At 40.3% G+C, this 16,263-nt stretch overlaps 1 protein-coding gene across 5 annotated transcripts in view; it reads left to right on the top strand.

Annotated features, from left to right (window-relative positions):
- Window positions 1–16,263, top strand: part of LOC309608976 (glycine cleavage system H protein, mitochondrial-like) — a 37,647-nt gene that overhangs the window by 6,692 nt on the left and 14,692 nt on the right. For 3 of the 5 annotated variants that reach the window (XR_014233173.1, XR_014233174.1, XR_014233175.1), the window contains exons 3-5: window positions 344–413; window positions 1,343–1,435; window positions 2,780–2,991. Coding sequence is in view for 1 of the 5 variants with exons in the window: in XM_082349751.1 (XP_082205877.1) it covers window positions 2,780–2,991; window positions 8,494–8,818; window positions 9,055–9,267 (750 nt within the window). In the remaining 4 variants the exon portion in view is untranslated. The other 2 variants (XM_082349751.1, XR_014233176.1) reach the window with 2 other exon arrangements.

Below are 16,263 nucleotides of genomic sequence, written 5' to 3'. Positions count from 1 at the left end.
TGGATGCCAGGCACTTGACTGAGCTCATTACGTACGTCTCTTTTGCTCTTTGCAACAACCCTATGAGGTTATTATCATTCCATTTTACAGATGAAGACACAGAGGAAGACCTAAGATGAGTCTTAGGTTAAGTAACGTATTCAGGGTCGCACAGTGAGGACGCAGTGGAACATCCTCACTGTTTGTGCTCCAACACATTTCTTTCCGATTCCAGAGCCCTTTCTCCTAACCATCTCAGGGCGAAGCCTCCCTAAGAAGACCACCAACTAGGAGCTAAACATACTGCCCTGGAGAAGTGTATTCATAAAAGTCTCCTCCTTCTGCGTTGTTCTCCATTCATTAGATGTTTCCTGAATGGTGCCGTGCAGGGGTTTCAGAGGTGCTCTCGGTGCCTGCCCTCTGCGACTTCACAGGTGAAGATTATAGATCGATCAGTGAAGTATTGGAATTATGTGCAATTTACAGTGATAATAGAGAGGAGAGAGCAGTTCTCGGTGGATGGGAAGGGAGATGTCAGGATAAGTGATACTTAAGCTGTGTCTCGACAGATGAGTTATTGTTTAACAGGTACATGGGGGTAAGAATACTTCGGCATAGACAAAAGCATGGTAAGTTGGAGCAGTGGTTTATTTGGGGAACTGAAATAATGTAGCATGGCTGTAGGCTAGGACGTGGGAAGGGGCTGGTGGGGAGGCAGGCAGGGTGCCGAGTGCTCAGGGCCTTTGGGTGTTGTTCTAAGACTTTGGGGTTTTGTCTGTAGGCAGGGGAGCTGTTGCAGTGATTCTGAAAGGGGAGTGACATGACTGGTTTATGTCCGAGGTAATGTCCTACAGCAGAGTTGAGGACGGATTGGAGCAGGTGGAGCTGGAGGCAGGGAGGCCAGGAAAAGAACAGTTGCAGTTGGTTCATCGGAATGAGTGTGGAGATGTCCAGTAACTGAGTGCAGTGATAACCGCCGACATTCACTGAGCTCTTCCTGTGTGGTCAGATTTTGTGCGAAGTGCTCTGACTGGGTTCTCTCATTTAACTTCCACAGCTACGCTTAAGCCAAGTGTTGTTTTCCATCGCCCTTTTACAGGGGAGGAAGCTGTGAAGACGGCTTGTATAAGGTCACACAGTGGCTGAGTGATGGAGCCAGAATTCAGATCCACGACTGTCAGAATCTAAAGCCCTAAGGCTGCAAAGCTGAATCTAAGCTGCAAATGTCAACACCTGTGACTAGTATGAGGCAGACTGTCCTGAGCTTTGTACAGCAGGACCTTTGTATGAAGTACAAGTCTAGTTGATTCTATATCTAAGACACATCTCAGATCTGTCCTCTTACCTCTGTCCCTCCCCCCAGATGAAGTCACCCTCATGTCTCGCCTGAAGTCCTGTAGTAGACTCTTGTCCCTAAAACCTATTCATACAACTGCCAGACAGATCTCTTTAAAAAGTAAGTCAAACCACGCTGCCTTCCTCATTTAATCACTCCCTACTCCTCATCAGTCTTTTTTTTTTTTTTTAATATTCATTTATTTATGTATTTTGGCTGTGCTGGGTCTTAGTTGTGGCATGAGGGATCTTTGTTGTGGCATGCAGACGTCTTGGTTGCGGCATGCAAACTCTTAGTTGCGGTATGCACGCGGGATCTAGTTCCCTGACCTGGGATGGAACCAGGGCCCCCTGCATTGGGAGCGCGGTGTCTTAACCACTGGACCACAAGAGAAGTCCCTCTAATTACTCTGAAATAAAAGTTGATTCCTTACCCTGCTGACCTATAAGGGCCTATGTGATCTGTCAACTGCCTGCCTTGCCAGCTTCATTCTGCATCATTCTCTCCCTCTCTCACTGAATTCCAGCCCTACTGACCTTCTTTCTGTCGCTGGAACATGCCAGATTTGTTCCTTGGGGAATTTACTTTTGTTGTTTCTTTCTAGAATGTTCTTTTCCTGGATATTCTCTTGTCTGGCTCCTTCTTACCATTTAGGTCTTAGTTTATTTTATTTCTTAAAGCAAATTTATTTTCACTACTGGCTTGTTTATTTTTTATTTTAATTAATTAATTAATTAATTAATTTTGGCCACACCGCACGGCTTGTGGGATCTTAGTTCTCTGACCAGGGATTGAACCTGGGCCCCTGGCAGTGAGAGTACACAGTCCTAACCACTGGATCACCAGGGAATTCCCCTAGGTCTCAGTTTAAATGTTATCTCCTCAGAAAGGCCTTTCCTGAGCCCCCAGTGTAAAGTAGTTCATGAAGCTCTCTATCACATCCCCCTTTTTGATTTTCTTCATTGAACTTATCACAATATAATATTCAGTGTTTGTTTATTTTCTGTCTCCTTCCACTAGGATAAAAGTTCCCTGAGTTGTAATAGCTAAAACTTATAGACTGCTTACTCTTGTTAGGCACTGTTATAAGTGCTGTAATATATTAACTTTTTAAATCCTTATAGCAGTTCTAGGAGGTGGATACCTTTATTATCCCCATTGTGCAGATAAGGTAACTGAGTCTTAGGTAGGGTAAGTAACTTGCCCAAAGTCACACAGCTACTAAGTGACAGAGCTGGAATTTGAACCCAGGCAGTCTAGCTTTAGCATCCACACTCCTAATCAAGTGAAAGCAGGGACGTTGTCTTTCCCACTTCTCTATCCCAACACCTTGGACATAGTATGGCATTTAGCAGGCTCTCACTAAAAATTGTGGAATGAAAGATTGTAGTCACAGTAGAAATATAATTAATTATAAACAAAAACCTAGGAATTATCCTTGATTCTGCTCTCTCCCACTCACAGATCCATCTACAAGTTCTGACTGAACTACTTCTCACCACAAAACATATCCCGATATGTCCACTTTTCTGCATTCCCACTGCTACCATCCCGGTCCGGTTCACGACTGGCTTTCTCCCAAACTACTCCAACGACCTCCTAACTGGCTACCTAAATCACTGGCCTAGGGTGACTCTTCTACCAAGTGATGGATGTCTGCTGAAGCAAAGAGCCAGGTGTGTGATTAGGGCAGAAATGTTTATATATGCTGAGTGAAATTTTGCTAGCTGACTTATACCCTAGCAATTACTGATTTGAGTGGGGAATATTTAAGACCCTCTGTGTGTGGTTCTGCAACTGTGTGTTGAGGTGCTCTGAGGCATGGCAGGGACCTCTCAGGGGTGCTGAGGGATATTTTAAAATCTTAGAGGAAACCTGGTGTGTTGGTTTGCCGGGCTCCCCTAACAAATTACCACAGACTGGGTGGCTTAAACAACACAGTCCTGGAGGCTAGAAGTACAAGATCAAGGTGTCGGCAAGTTTCATTTCTTCCAAAGCCTCTCTCTTTGGCTTGCAGATGGCTGTCTTCTTGCTGTGTCTCACGTGGTCTTTCTTTTGTGTGGGCATATCCGTGTTCTAATCTCCTCTTATAAGGTCACCAGTCATATTGGATTAGGGCCCACCCATATGACCTCATTTTACCTTAATTACCTCCTTAATAGCCCTGTCTCCAAATTCAGTCATAGTCGGAGGTCCTGGGGGTTAGGACTTCAACATGAATGAATTTGAAGAGGGGGCACCATTCAGCCTATAACGCAGTGCCGCCTGATTCTGCACAGACTGCTAGCTTGAGGCAGTTTCAGCGCTGGCTCACACTACATTCCTTCTGATAATGTCATATCTTTGCCAAACCGAGGTTTTGGAGGTTGTTGTGATAAAAAGCAAGTACTGTGTGTAAATCAATGTGGAAGAGGAAAAGAGAGTGGGATGTCCAGTCTGATTCCGAGGTTTGAGACAGTGTGCGGTGCCCAAAAGGCGCTAAATTGTTAGGACATAAATACTACTGAGTTTGGGGCTTCCCTGGTGGCGCAGTGGTTAAGAATCTGCCTGCCAATGCAAGGGACACGGGTTCGAGCCCTGGTCCAGAAAGATCCCACATGCCGCGGAGCAACTAAGCCCGTGCGCCACAACTACTGAGCCTGAGCTCTAGAGCCTGCAAGCCACAACTACTGAGCCCACGTGCCACAACTACTGAAGCCCGCGCGCCTAGAGCCCGTGCTCCACAACAAGAGAAGCCATGACAATGAGAAGCCCGCGCACCGCAACGAAGAGTAGCCCCCACTCACCGCAACTAAAGAAAGCTCGTGCACAGCAATGAAGACCCAACACAGCCAAAAATAAATAAATAAATAAATAAATAAATAAATTTATTAAAAAAAAAAACTTACTGAGTTTGTTTGGGCTTATCTACTTAATGACAGAACTATTAGGTATTTCTTTAGGCCTGGGGCATCATGAAACAATTATTGAATCACTAAAGGCACGTGAGTGGAGGAAATTTGGGAACCTTTACTCCAAATAAGTCAGTGGATCCCGGAGATCAAAAACACCAGCGGTTAAGTTTTTAATTATGCAGACTTCTCCAGGTGCTACCCCAAACCTACTGAAAAAACATTTGGGAGTTGAGCCCAGGATCCACTGGTTTAGCCTAACCCCTTCATTAAGGCCCAGAAGGGGAAATCTCTTGCCGGAGGTCATACAGCAAGTTAGTGGTCGAGCTGGGATTAGAATCCAGATTCTAATGGAATCTATCAGATTCTCCTCCCCTTCATCAGCATTTCTGATGTCCATACCTACAAATGTTGTCACACCATCTGCTACTTAAGCAGACATGGCCCTGACCTCAAAGACAGATGGCAATTACATGGACAAACTCCATACTGAATACCTCAGTATGCGTATTAAAAATTTATATCATACAAGACCTACATGAGGAAAACTACAAAACTCTGGTGAAAGATACCAAAGAAGGATTAAATAGTTATTCCCTGTTTATGGATAGGAAGACTCACAATATCACATCATGATATCAGTTCTTCCCAACGTGATCTATAGATTCAATTCAATCCCAATCAAAATCCCACTAAGTTATTTTGTGGATATTGACAAGCTCAGTCTAAAGTTTGTAGGGAGAGGAAAAAGATCCAGAATTAGCCAACTCAAAATTAAAGAACAAAGTTGGAGGACTGACACTACCCAACTTCAAGACTTCCTATAAAGCTACAGTAAATCGAGACAGCGTAGTATTGGTTAAAGAATAGACAGATCAATGAAACAGAATGGAGAGCCCAGAAATAGAGCCATATAAAAATAGTCAAATGATACTTGGCCCAAGGAGCAAAGGCAATACAATGGATAGTCTTTTCAACAAATGATACTGGAACATCTGGACATCACATGCAAAAAAAAAATGAATCTAGACAGACCATACACAGTTTGGAAAGATTAGCTCAAAATGGATCATAGGCCTAAATGTAAAACAGAAAACTATAAAGCTCCTGGAAGGGACTTCCCTGGTGATCCAGTGGTTAAGAATCCGCCTTCCAATGCAGGGGACGTGGGTTCTATCCCTGGTCAGGGAACTAAGATCCCGTGTGCCACGGGGCAACTAAGCTCGCGCACCACAGCTAGAGAGAAGCCCATGTGCCACAACTAGAGAGGAGCCCACGCGCCGCAACGAAGAGCCCGTGTGCTGCAACGAAAGATCCCACGTGCCACAACTAAGACCCGATGCAGCCAAAAGTAAATAAAAACAAACAAAAAAAAAACTCCTAGAAGATAACATAGGAGAAAATCTAGATGATCTTGGGTTTGGCAATGACTTCTAAGATATAACACCAAAAGCATGATCCTTGAAAGAAATAACTAGTAAGCTGGGCTTCCTTAAAATTAAAAACTTCTGCGCTGTCAGGAGAATGAAAAGATAAGCCATAGGCTGGGAGAAAATATTTGCAGAAGACATATTTGATAAAGGACTGTTATCCAAATTATACAAAGGACTCTTAAAATGCAATAATAAGGAAATAACCTGATTATAAAATGAGCTAAAGATCTTAACAGACATCTCTCCAAAGAACATATACAGATAGCAAATAAGCATATGAAAAGATGTTCCACAGCTTGTGTCACCAGGAAAATACAAATTAAAACAATGAGATACCACTGCACACCTATTGGAATGACTAAAATCTGGAACACTGACACCACCAAATGCTGACAAAGCTGTAGAGCAACAGGAACTTTGCTGATGGGAATGCAATATGGTACAGCCACTTTGGAAGAGAGATTGGCGGTTTCTCATAAAACTAAGCATAATCTCACCATATGATCCAGCAATTTCACTCCTTGGTATTTATACAAAGGAGTTGAAAACTTATGTTCACACAAGAACCTGCATACGATGTTTATAGCAGCTTTATTCATAATTGCCTAAACTTAGAAGCAACCAAGATTCCTTCAGTAGGTGAATGAATAAACAAACTGTGGTCCATCCAGACAATGGAGTAGTATTCAGTGCTAAAAATAAATGAGCTATCAAGCCATGAAAAGACATGGAGGAATCTTAAATGCTTTTTACCTAGTGAAAGAAACCAATCTGAAAAGTCTGCATACTGCGTTACTCCACCTATATGACATTCTGGAAAAGGCAAAACTATGGAGACAATAAAAAGGTCAGTGGTTGCCAGGGGTTGGGGGGAGCGAGGGATGAGTAGACAGAGCACAGAGGATTTTTAGGGCAGTGAAAATACTCTGTATGTTACTGTAATGGTTTTTTTTTTTTTTTTTTCTTTTTTAATTTTGGCCACGCCGCATGGCTTGCGAGATCTCAGTTCCCCAACCAGGGATTGAACCCGGGCTTCTTTCACTCAGCATAACACTTTTGAGATTCAGCCATGTCATATTTATCATAGTTTGCTCCTTTTGATTGCTGAGTAGTGATGCACTGAATGGATGGATCTCAGATTGGTTATATACTCACCATTTGTTTGGGTTGTTTCCATGGTTTGGCTATTATGAATAAAGCTATCAACGTTCACATGAAGGTCTAAAAATAAAAAATAAATTAAAAAAAATAAAGGGAATCCCCTGGCAGTCCAATAGTTAGGACTTCGCGCTTTCACTGCCGAGGGCCTGGGTTCGATCCCTGGTCAGAGAACTAAGATCCCACAAAGGTGCAGCACAGCCAAGAAATGAAAAAACAAACAAACCAAAAAACCCCAACATTCACATGAAGGTCTTTGTGTGGACATAGGTTTTTCTGTCTCTTGGGTAAACATCTAGAAGTGGGAGTCCTGAGTGGTGTGGTAAGTGTCTTTTAGAAAGAAAGAAAGAAACTGCCAAAGTGTTTATAGCATTTTACATTCCCACCAGCCATGTGTGAGCGTTCCTGTTGCTCCATGTCCTTGACAATACTTGATCTTCTCAGTCCTTTTATTTTTATTAAAAAATTAAAAAAAAATTTTTTTGGCTGCACCCGTGCAGTTTGTGGGATCTTTTTTTTTTTTTAAAGAAACTCTTTTAAAGTGACAGTAGCCAGGACTGTCCAGTTTTTTTTTTTAATAAATAAATTTATTTATTTATGTATTTATTTATGGCTGTGTTGGGTCTTCGTTTCTGTGCGAGGGCTTTCTCCAGTTGTGGCGAGCAGGGGCCACTCTTCATCACGGTGCGCGGGCCTCTCACTGTCGCGGCCTCTCCCGTTGCGGAGCACAGGCTCCAGACGCGCAGGCTCAGTAGTTGTGGCTCACGGGCTTAGTCGCTCCGCGGCATGTGGGATCTTCCCAGACCAGGGCTCGAACCCGTGTCCCCTGCATTGGCAGGCAGATTCTCAACCACTGCGCCACCAGGGAAGCCCCAGTTTGTGGGATCTTAGTTCCCTGTCCAGGGCCTGAACCCCTACACTCAGCAGTGAAAGTACAGAGTCCTAACCACTGGACTACCAGGGAATTCCCTTGTCAGTCCTTTTAATTTGGCTATTCTGCTGGGTGTGTATTGGAATCTCATAGTGGTTTTAATTTGCATTTCCAGAATTACAATGTTGAGTATCTTTTAATGTGCTTATTGGCCATTTGTATACCTTCATTTGTGAAGTGTCCAAGTCTTTTGCCCATTTTTATAACTTGGGTTGTTGTCTTTTTTTTTAATTACTGAGTTGTAGGAATTTTTAAAAGTGTAATCTGAATATAAGTCCTTTGTCATATATATGTGTTGTGAATATTTTTTCTCAATCTAAGATTTACCTTTTCTTTTTTTTTTTTTGAAGGGTATAAAATTTTAATTTTGATGAAGTCCAGCTTATCAAGTTTTTCTTTTATGATTAGTGCTTTCTGTGTTTTAAGACATTTTTGCCTATCCTAAGTTTGCAAAGTTGAACCAACTTTGTATAACTGGTATAAACTCCATATGGATATGATTATCATTTTTATATATTGCTGGATTCAATTTGCTAATACTTTGTTTTACAACTCAGTAGTAATATTTTTTAATTTGCTAATTTTTTGTCTATGTTCATGAATGATATTATCTGCAATTTTCTTTTTATATAATGTCAGTTTTTGGTATCAGAGTTATGCTGGCCTCATAAAACAAGTGGGGAAGTGTTCCCTTCTCTTCTACTTTTGAAGGTGTTTATGTAAGATTGGTGTTTTATCTTCCTTAAATATTTGGTGTGGCTCTAGATGCTGCGCGGAGACCCTCTGCACCCCTGCGAACATGGCGCTGCGAGTGGCGCGGAGCGTGCGAGCCGCGGTCTGCAGCCTGCGCACCAGCTCTGCGCCCAACGCGCCCTGCCCGCCGCGGCCCTGGGGACTGCGGGTGGGCGCCGTCCGGGCGCTGCGCACTGGCCCCGCTCTGCTGTCGGGTCGTAAATTCACAGACAAACATGAATGGGTAACAACAGAAAACGGTGTTGGAACAGTGGGAATCAGCAATTTTGCACAGGAAGCTTTGGGAGATGTTTACTGTAGTCTGCCTGAAGTTGGGACAAAATTGAACAAACAAGAGGAATTTGGCGCATAGCACAGGGAGATCAGCTTGGTGCTTTGTGACCACCTAGAGGGGTGGGATGGGGAGGGTGGGAGGGAGGGAGATGCAAGAGGGAAGAGATATGGGAACATATTGTATATGTATAACTGATTAACTTTGTTATAAAGCAGAAGCTAACACACCATTGTAAGGCAATTATACTTCAATAAAGATGTTTAAAAAAAAAAAAAAAGTGAAAAAAAAAAAAAAAAGAGGAATTTGGTGCTTTGGAAAGTGTGAAAGCTGCTAGTGAACTCTATTCTCCTCTATCAGGAGAAGTAACTGAAATTAATGAAGCTCTAGCAGAAAATCCAGGACTTGTCAACAAATCCTGTTATGAAGATGGTTGGCTGATCAAGATGACACTCAGCAACCCTTCAGAACTAGATGAACTAATGAGTGAAGAAGCGTATGAGAAAGTCTATTGAGGAGTGAAAATGGAACCCCTAAATAAACTAGTTTGAAACAACTTAAGCTAGCATAGTCGTCTTAAATTAGTGGTGGATAGATTTTTAAAAAGCAACTTTTAGCAAAAGAAACTACTTGCAACAATGTTGCCTGAAAAGAATACCCCTTAACTTCCTAATGATTTCAGATAAACACTATGCATCTTTTTCACAACACCCTGTGATTTTTAGGCTAGTCTCCAGTTATAATGCTCAGAATTCCTGAAATTATCTGTGGTAAAACTAGTTATAAAAATTATATAATTCAAGGATAACATTGTTATCTTAACCTTATATAATATTGTAACTTGCTTACAGCCATCCCTGGATTTGGGTCAAAATACTCAATGAACTTGCCACTGGAAATAAATGACAGCGGAGTAAAGTTTGTTAGTTGTATAGTGTCCAGAAGAATATTAGTATCTTAATTTTGCAATATACTGTGTTTGCTGGTGCTATTTTTATACAGTGAAGCAACAACCTTGCAGGAAAATAAGAAACAGTTTAATAATAAAATATTCAACTTCTTAAAAAAAAAAAAATTTGGTGTAATCACCAATGAAGCATCTGGGCCTGGAGTTTTCTAGTGGGAAGGTTGTTAATTATGAATTCAATTTCTTTATTATAGATCTTGAACTATTCATATATTTTATGTTTTTGTATGTTTTGGTAAATTATATTTTTCAAGAAATTTATCCATTACATTTTTTTTTTTAATTTACAATAAATACATGATTTTCCCTATGTTTTCAGACTTTTGGGACACTGTATTATGCTTATTGTAGTGGGTTTTTAAAAAATATTTATTTATTTATTTTTAGCTGTGTTGGGTCTTCGTTTCTGTGCGAGGGCTTTCTCCAGCTGCGGCAAGCGGGGCCACTCTTCATCGCGGTGCGCGGGCCTCTCACCATCGCGGCCTCTCTTGTTGCGGAGAACAGGCTCCAGATGCGCAGGCTCAGTAGTTGTGGCTCACGGGCCCAGCTGCTCCGCGGCATGTGGGATCCTCCCAGACCAGGGCTCGAACCTGTGTCCCCCGCATCAGCAGGCAGACTCCCAACCACTGCACCACCAGGGAAGCCCCCATTACATTTAAGTTGTTAAACATATTGGCATAAGGTTATTCATGATTTTATCTTATTGTTCTGTAGGTTTTGTAGAGATGTCCTGTCTTTCATTACTGTTGTTGGTGATTTATTTATGTTTTCTCTCTTTAATGAATCAAGAGATTCATCAGTTTTATTGGATGCTTATTCCATTTACCTTTAGTGTAATTACTCATATGATTGGATTCCAGTCTGCCATCTTGGTATTTGGTTTTTTTTGTCCCCTCTGTTTTTTGTTCTTTTATTTCTCTGTTCCTGGATTGTTTGGGTTAGTTATTTTTAAGTAATTCATTCTTTTTCTTCTATTGACTTTTTAGCCAGTTCTTTTTTTTTTAATTTTATTTATTTATTTTATTTTATTTTTGGCTGTGTTGGGTCTTCGTTGCTGCACGCGGGCTTTCTCTAGTTGCGGCGAGCGGGGGCTACTCTTTGTTGCGGTTCGCGGGCTTCTCATTGCAGTGGCTTCTCTCATTGTGGAGCATGGGCTCAAGGCGCACGGGCTTCAGTAGTTGTGGCATGTGGGCTCAGTAGTTGTGGCTCACGGGCTCTAGAGCACAGGCTCAGTAGTTGTGGCACACGAGCTTAGTTGCTCCATGGCCTGTGGGATCTTCCTGGACCAGGAATCGAACCTGTGTCCCCTGCATTGGCAGGCGGATTCTCAACCACTGTGCCACCAGGGAAGCCCTTAGCCAGTTCTTTGATCATTTTTTAAGTGGTTACTTTAGGGATTACAGTGTCCATCCTTAATTTATCATAGCTGATTCACGTTTAATGAAACCTTTACAATAGTATCATTGTATTTACAACTTTATTGTCCTTTGTACTGTTGTCATTTATTTTACTTCTATAAATGATATAAACTTCGTGATCCACTGCTATTTTTACTTTAAAAAGGCAATTGATTTTTTTTTAACTTTTTTTTTAAAAATTAATTAATTAATTTATTTTGGCTGCATTGGGTCTTCATTGCTGTGCACGGGGCTTTCTCTAGTTGCGGTGAGCAGGGGCTACTCTTCGTTGCGTTTTGTGGGCTTCTCATTGCAGTGGCTTCTCTTGTTGTGTGCAGACCACAGGCTCGTGGCGCACGGGCTTCAGTAGTTGTGGCATGCAGGCTCAGTAGTTGTGGCTCGCAGGCTCTAGAGTGCAGTCTCAGTAGTTGTGGCGCACGGGCTTCGTTGCTCCAAGGCATGTGGGATCTTCCCGGACCAGGGCTCGAACCCGTGTCCCCTGCATTGGCAGGAGGATTCTTAACCACTGCACCACCAGGGAAGCCCGGCAATTGATTTTTTTGAAAAATTTAAGAAAAGAACAGGAGTATTTTTATTTACCCACATATTTGCCATTTTCAATGTGCTTCTTTTTGTAGATCTGAATTGTTATCTCTCCCTCCAGCCTGAAGAATTTTCTGTAGCATTTCTTGGAGTAAAGGTCTGTTGGCCACAAATTATCCCGGCTTTTGCTTTTCTGAAAATGTCTTTGTTTCATTAAAAATTTTTGAAAATTGTGGCAAAAATACACATAAAATTTACCATTTAAAAAAATTTCCGTTTTATTTTGTTTTATTTATTTTTTTAAATTAATTAATTTATTTTTTGGCTGCATTGGGTCTTCATTGCTGTGCGTGGGCTTTTTCTAGTTGTGGCGAGCGGGGGCTACTCTTCCTTGTGGTACACGGGCTTCCCATTGCAGTGGCTTCTCTTTATTGCGGAGCATGGGCTCTAGCAATGCAGGCTTTAGTAGTTGTGGCACGTGGGTTCAGTAGTTGTGGCTCGCGGGCTCTAGAGCACAGGCTCAGTAGCTGTGGCGCACAGGCTTGGCTGCTCTGCGGCATGTGGGATCTTCCCAGTCCAGGGCTTGAACCCATGTCCCCTGCATTGGCAGGTGGATTCTTAACCACTGTGCCACCAGGGAAGCCCCAGATTTACCATTTTAAAGTGTACAGTTCTGTGCCATTAAGTACGTTCATATTGTTGTGCAACCATCACCACCATCTATCTCCAGAACTTTTTCATCTTCCCAAACTGAAACTCCATCTTCATTAGACACTCCTCAATAGAATAGAGGGCAGACTAGAGCCCAGAAATAAACCCATGCATGTATTGAATATGATCACATGAGTTTCAACAAGGATGCTAAGACCATTTATGGGAAAAGAAGTTTTTTCAACGAATAGTGCTGGAACACAGCATTGTTAATCAACTATACTCCAATAAAAATTAATTTAAATAAATAAAATTAAAAGAAAATACAAATAGTGCTGGGAAAACTGGACCTCTACATACAAAAAAAAAAAAAATGAAGTTGGACCCTTACCTTTACATCATATACAAAATTTAACTCAAAATGGACTAAAGAACTAAGAGACCTCAGAGATGTAACTATAAATACCTAAGTGATCTAATTATAAAGACCTAACAACTAAAACTATAAAACTCTTAGAAGAAAACAGGAGAAAACTTCATGACATTGATTTAGCAATGATTTCTTGGATATAACACCAAAGCACAGGCCACAAAAGTAAAAATCCATTAATTGTACTACATCAAAATTAAAAACTTCTTTTCATCAAAGGACACAATCAACAGGGTGAAAAGGCAGCCTGTGGAATGGGAGAAAATATTTTCAAATCATGTATCTGATAAGGGACTAATATTTCAGAATATATAAAGAACTCCTACAACTCAACATAAAACCCCCTATTAGCCTGATTAAAAAATGGGCAAAGGAGGGACTTACTTCCCTGGCGGTACAGTAGTTAAGACTCCACACCTCCATGGCAGGGGGCATGGTTACGATCCCTGGTCGGGGAACTAAAATCCCTAGCAAGCTGCGTGGTGCGGCCAAAAAATAAAAAAATTTTAAAAAGTTAAAAAAAAAAATGGGCAAAAGACTTGAATAGATATTTCTCCAAAGAAGATATACAAATGGCCACAAGCACATGAAAGTGTGCTCAACACCATCCTTAGGGGAAATGCAAATCAGAACCGCAAGAGAAAATAACAAGTGTTTTGAATGTGAAGAAAACAGTATGTTACTGGTTGGTGGTGTCTTTTATAGTGCAAAATAAAAATAGTAAAAAGAAAAAAAAGGAAAATAACAAGTGTTGGCGAGAGTATGGAGAAATTCGAACTCTTTTGCGCTGCTACTAGGAATGTGAAATGGGGGAACAGCCACTGTGGAAAACAGTATGGCAGTATTTCGAAAAACTAAAGGTTTCAGGGGACTTCCCTGGTGGTCCAGTGGTTAGGACTCTGCGCTTCCAATGCGGGGGCTCAGGTTTGACCCCTGGTTGGGGAACTAAGATTCCACATGCTGCGTGCTGTGGCAAAAAAAAAACCAAAAACGAAAACCCTAAAAGTTTCAGATTTGCGAATTGAAATGTGTTCTGGACGTTGGGTGCCCAACCGTGTGAATGTATCTAACACTACTGAACGATAACACATAAAAATGGTTAAGATGTTTAATTTTATGTTATGCATATTTTACCACATTTAAAAATTATTTGAGAGAGAAAAAAGTACACTAATTCCAATTTCCAGTTTTTGGTGATTATGAATAATGCTGCTGCTGCAGACATTCTCATACAGGTTTTTGTGTGAACATAAGTTTTCCTCTCTCTAGGGTAAGTATCTAGAAGTAGGATTGCTGAGTCATAAGGTAAGTGTATGTTTAACCTTATAAGAAACTTGCCGAACTGTTTTTTGTAGTGGTTGTACATTTTGTCACACTAATGTGTGAAAGTTCCAATTGTTCCACATTGTCACCAGCACTTAGTATTGCCGTTTTTTCCACTCCGTTCTAATGGGTGCGTAGTGATGATCTCATTGTGGTTTTAATTTGCATTTCTTAATGTCTAGTGATGTTGCCTCTCTTTTCCTATGCTTATTTGCCATTTGTATGTCTTTTTTGGTGAAGGGTCCAGATCTTTTACTCATTTTGAAAAATTGAGTTGTTTGCCTTGTTTCATTGAGTTTTGAGATATAAGTCCTTTATATACTGGATACCAGTTTTTATTGTGATATAATTGACATATAACATTTTATTAGTTTTAGACACATACGAATTTGATATAATGTATATATTGTGAAATAATCACCACAGTAATTCTAGTTAACGTCCATCACCACACATAGTTATACATTTTTTATTGTGATGAGAACTTTTAAGATCTATTCTCTTAGCAACTTTCAAATATACAATACAGTATTATTAACTATAGTCACCACACTACATTACATCCCCAGGACTTACTTATTTTATAACAGGAAGTTTGTACCTTTTGACCACCTTCACCCACCTTGCCCATTCCCCCCACCCCCATCTCTGGCATCCACTAATCTGTTATTTGTATTTATGGGTGTTTTGCTTGTTTGTTTGTTTTAGATTCCACATATAAGTGAGGTCATAAAGTAATTGTCTTTCTCTGTCTATTTCATTTAGCATAATACCCTCAAGGTCCACCCATATTGTTGCAAATGGCAGGATTTTCTTCTTTTTTAATGGCTAAATAATATTCAACTGCATACATATAACACATTTTCCTTATTCATTCATCCATCAGTGAATGGGCACCTAGGTTGTTAATGTATCTTCACTGTTGTAAATAATGCTGCAGTGAACATGGGGGTGCAGATATCTTTTTGAGTTAGGGTTCATTGCTTCGGATAAATACCAAGAAGTGGAATTACTGGTTCATACAGTAGTTCTATTTTTATATTTTTTAGGAACCTCTGTACTGTTTTCCATAGTGACTGCACCAAGTTTACAACCCCATCAGTGGTGCACAAGGGCTCCCTTTTCTCCACATCCTCGCCGACACTTGTTATCTCTTGTCTTTTTGCTAACAGTCATTCTAACAGATGTGAGGTGATATCTCGTGGTTTTGGTTTTCATTTCCCTGGTGATTCGTGATGTTGAATACCTTTTCATGTGCCTCTTGGCCATCTGTATGTCTTCTTTGGAAAAATGTCTATTCAGGTCCTCTGCCCATTTTTAAATTGGATTGTTGGCTTTTTGTTTTTGTTTTGCTGTTGAGTTGTATGAGTTCTTTATATATTTTAGATCAAATATATGATCAAATATATGATTTGCGAATATTTTTGACCCTTATCAAATATATGATTTGCGAATATTTTTTCCCATTTGGTAAGTTGCCTTTTCATTTTGTTGATGGTTTCCTTTGCTGTGTTGAAGCTTTTTAGTTTGATGTAGTCCTACTTGTTTATTTTTGCTGTGTTTGTTTGGTTTTTGAATGCTGGTTTTTGTCGTATATGTGATTTACAGATATTTTCTTCAAATCTACAGCTTGTTATTTCATTCTTTTTGCAAAGCAAGTTTTAAATCTTGATAAAGTCCAATTTATCATTTTTAAAATCCTACTTATAGAGCTGTGTCTAAGAATTCTTCGCTTAACCCAAAGTCATGAAGATTTTCTCCTATATTTTCCTCTATGAGTCTTATAGTTTTATGTTTTACAGTCAAATCTGTGATCCATTTTGTGTTAATTTTTGTATTCAGTGTGAGGTATAGGTTGAGGTGGTGGTTGTTGTTTTTGCATATGGGTGTTCAGATGTTCCAGCACAATTTATACTTTCTCCACTGAATAACCCTTTGTGAAAAATTACTTGACCGTGATGTATGTGTCTTTTCTTTGTCCAAAACCACAGTGTCTTGATTACTGTAGTTTTCATGTTAAGTCTTAACATCAGGTAGTATGAATCCTCCAATTTTGTTCTTTTTCAAAATTGTTGGTTTCTCTAATTCCTTTGTCTTTCTACATATACTTTTTTTTAAAAAAATTTATTTATTTATTTATTTATTTATTTTTGGTTGCGTTGGGTCTCGTTGCTGAGCATGGGCTTTGTGTAGTTGCGGT

Source organism: Balaenoptera borealis, assembly GCF_965194805.1.
Source record: "Balaenoptera borealis genome assembly, chromosome: 13".
Taxonomy (NCBI): Eukaryota; Metazoa; Chordata; class Mammalia; order Artiodactyla; family Balaenopteridae; genus Balaenoptera; species Balaenoptera borealis.
The sequence above is the reverse complement of the archived record's forward strand: the minus strand, read 5'-3'. Positions and strand labels throughout refer to the sequence as shown.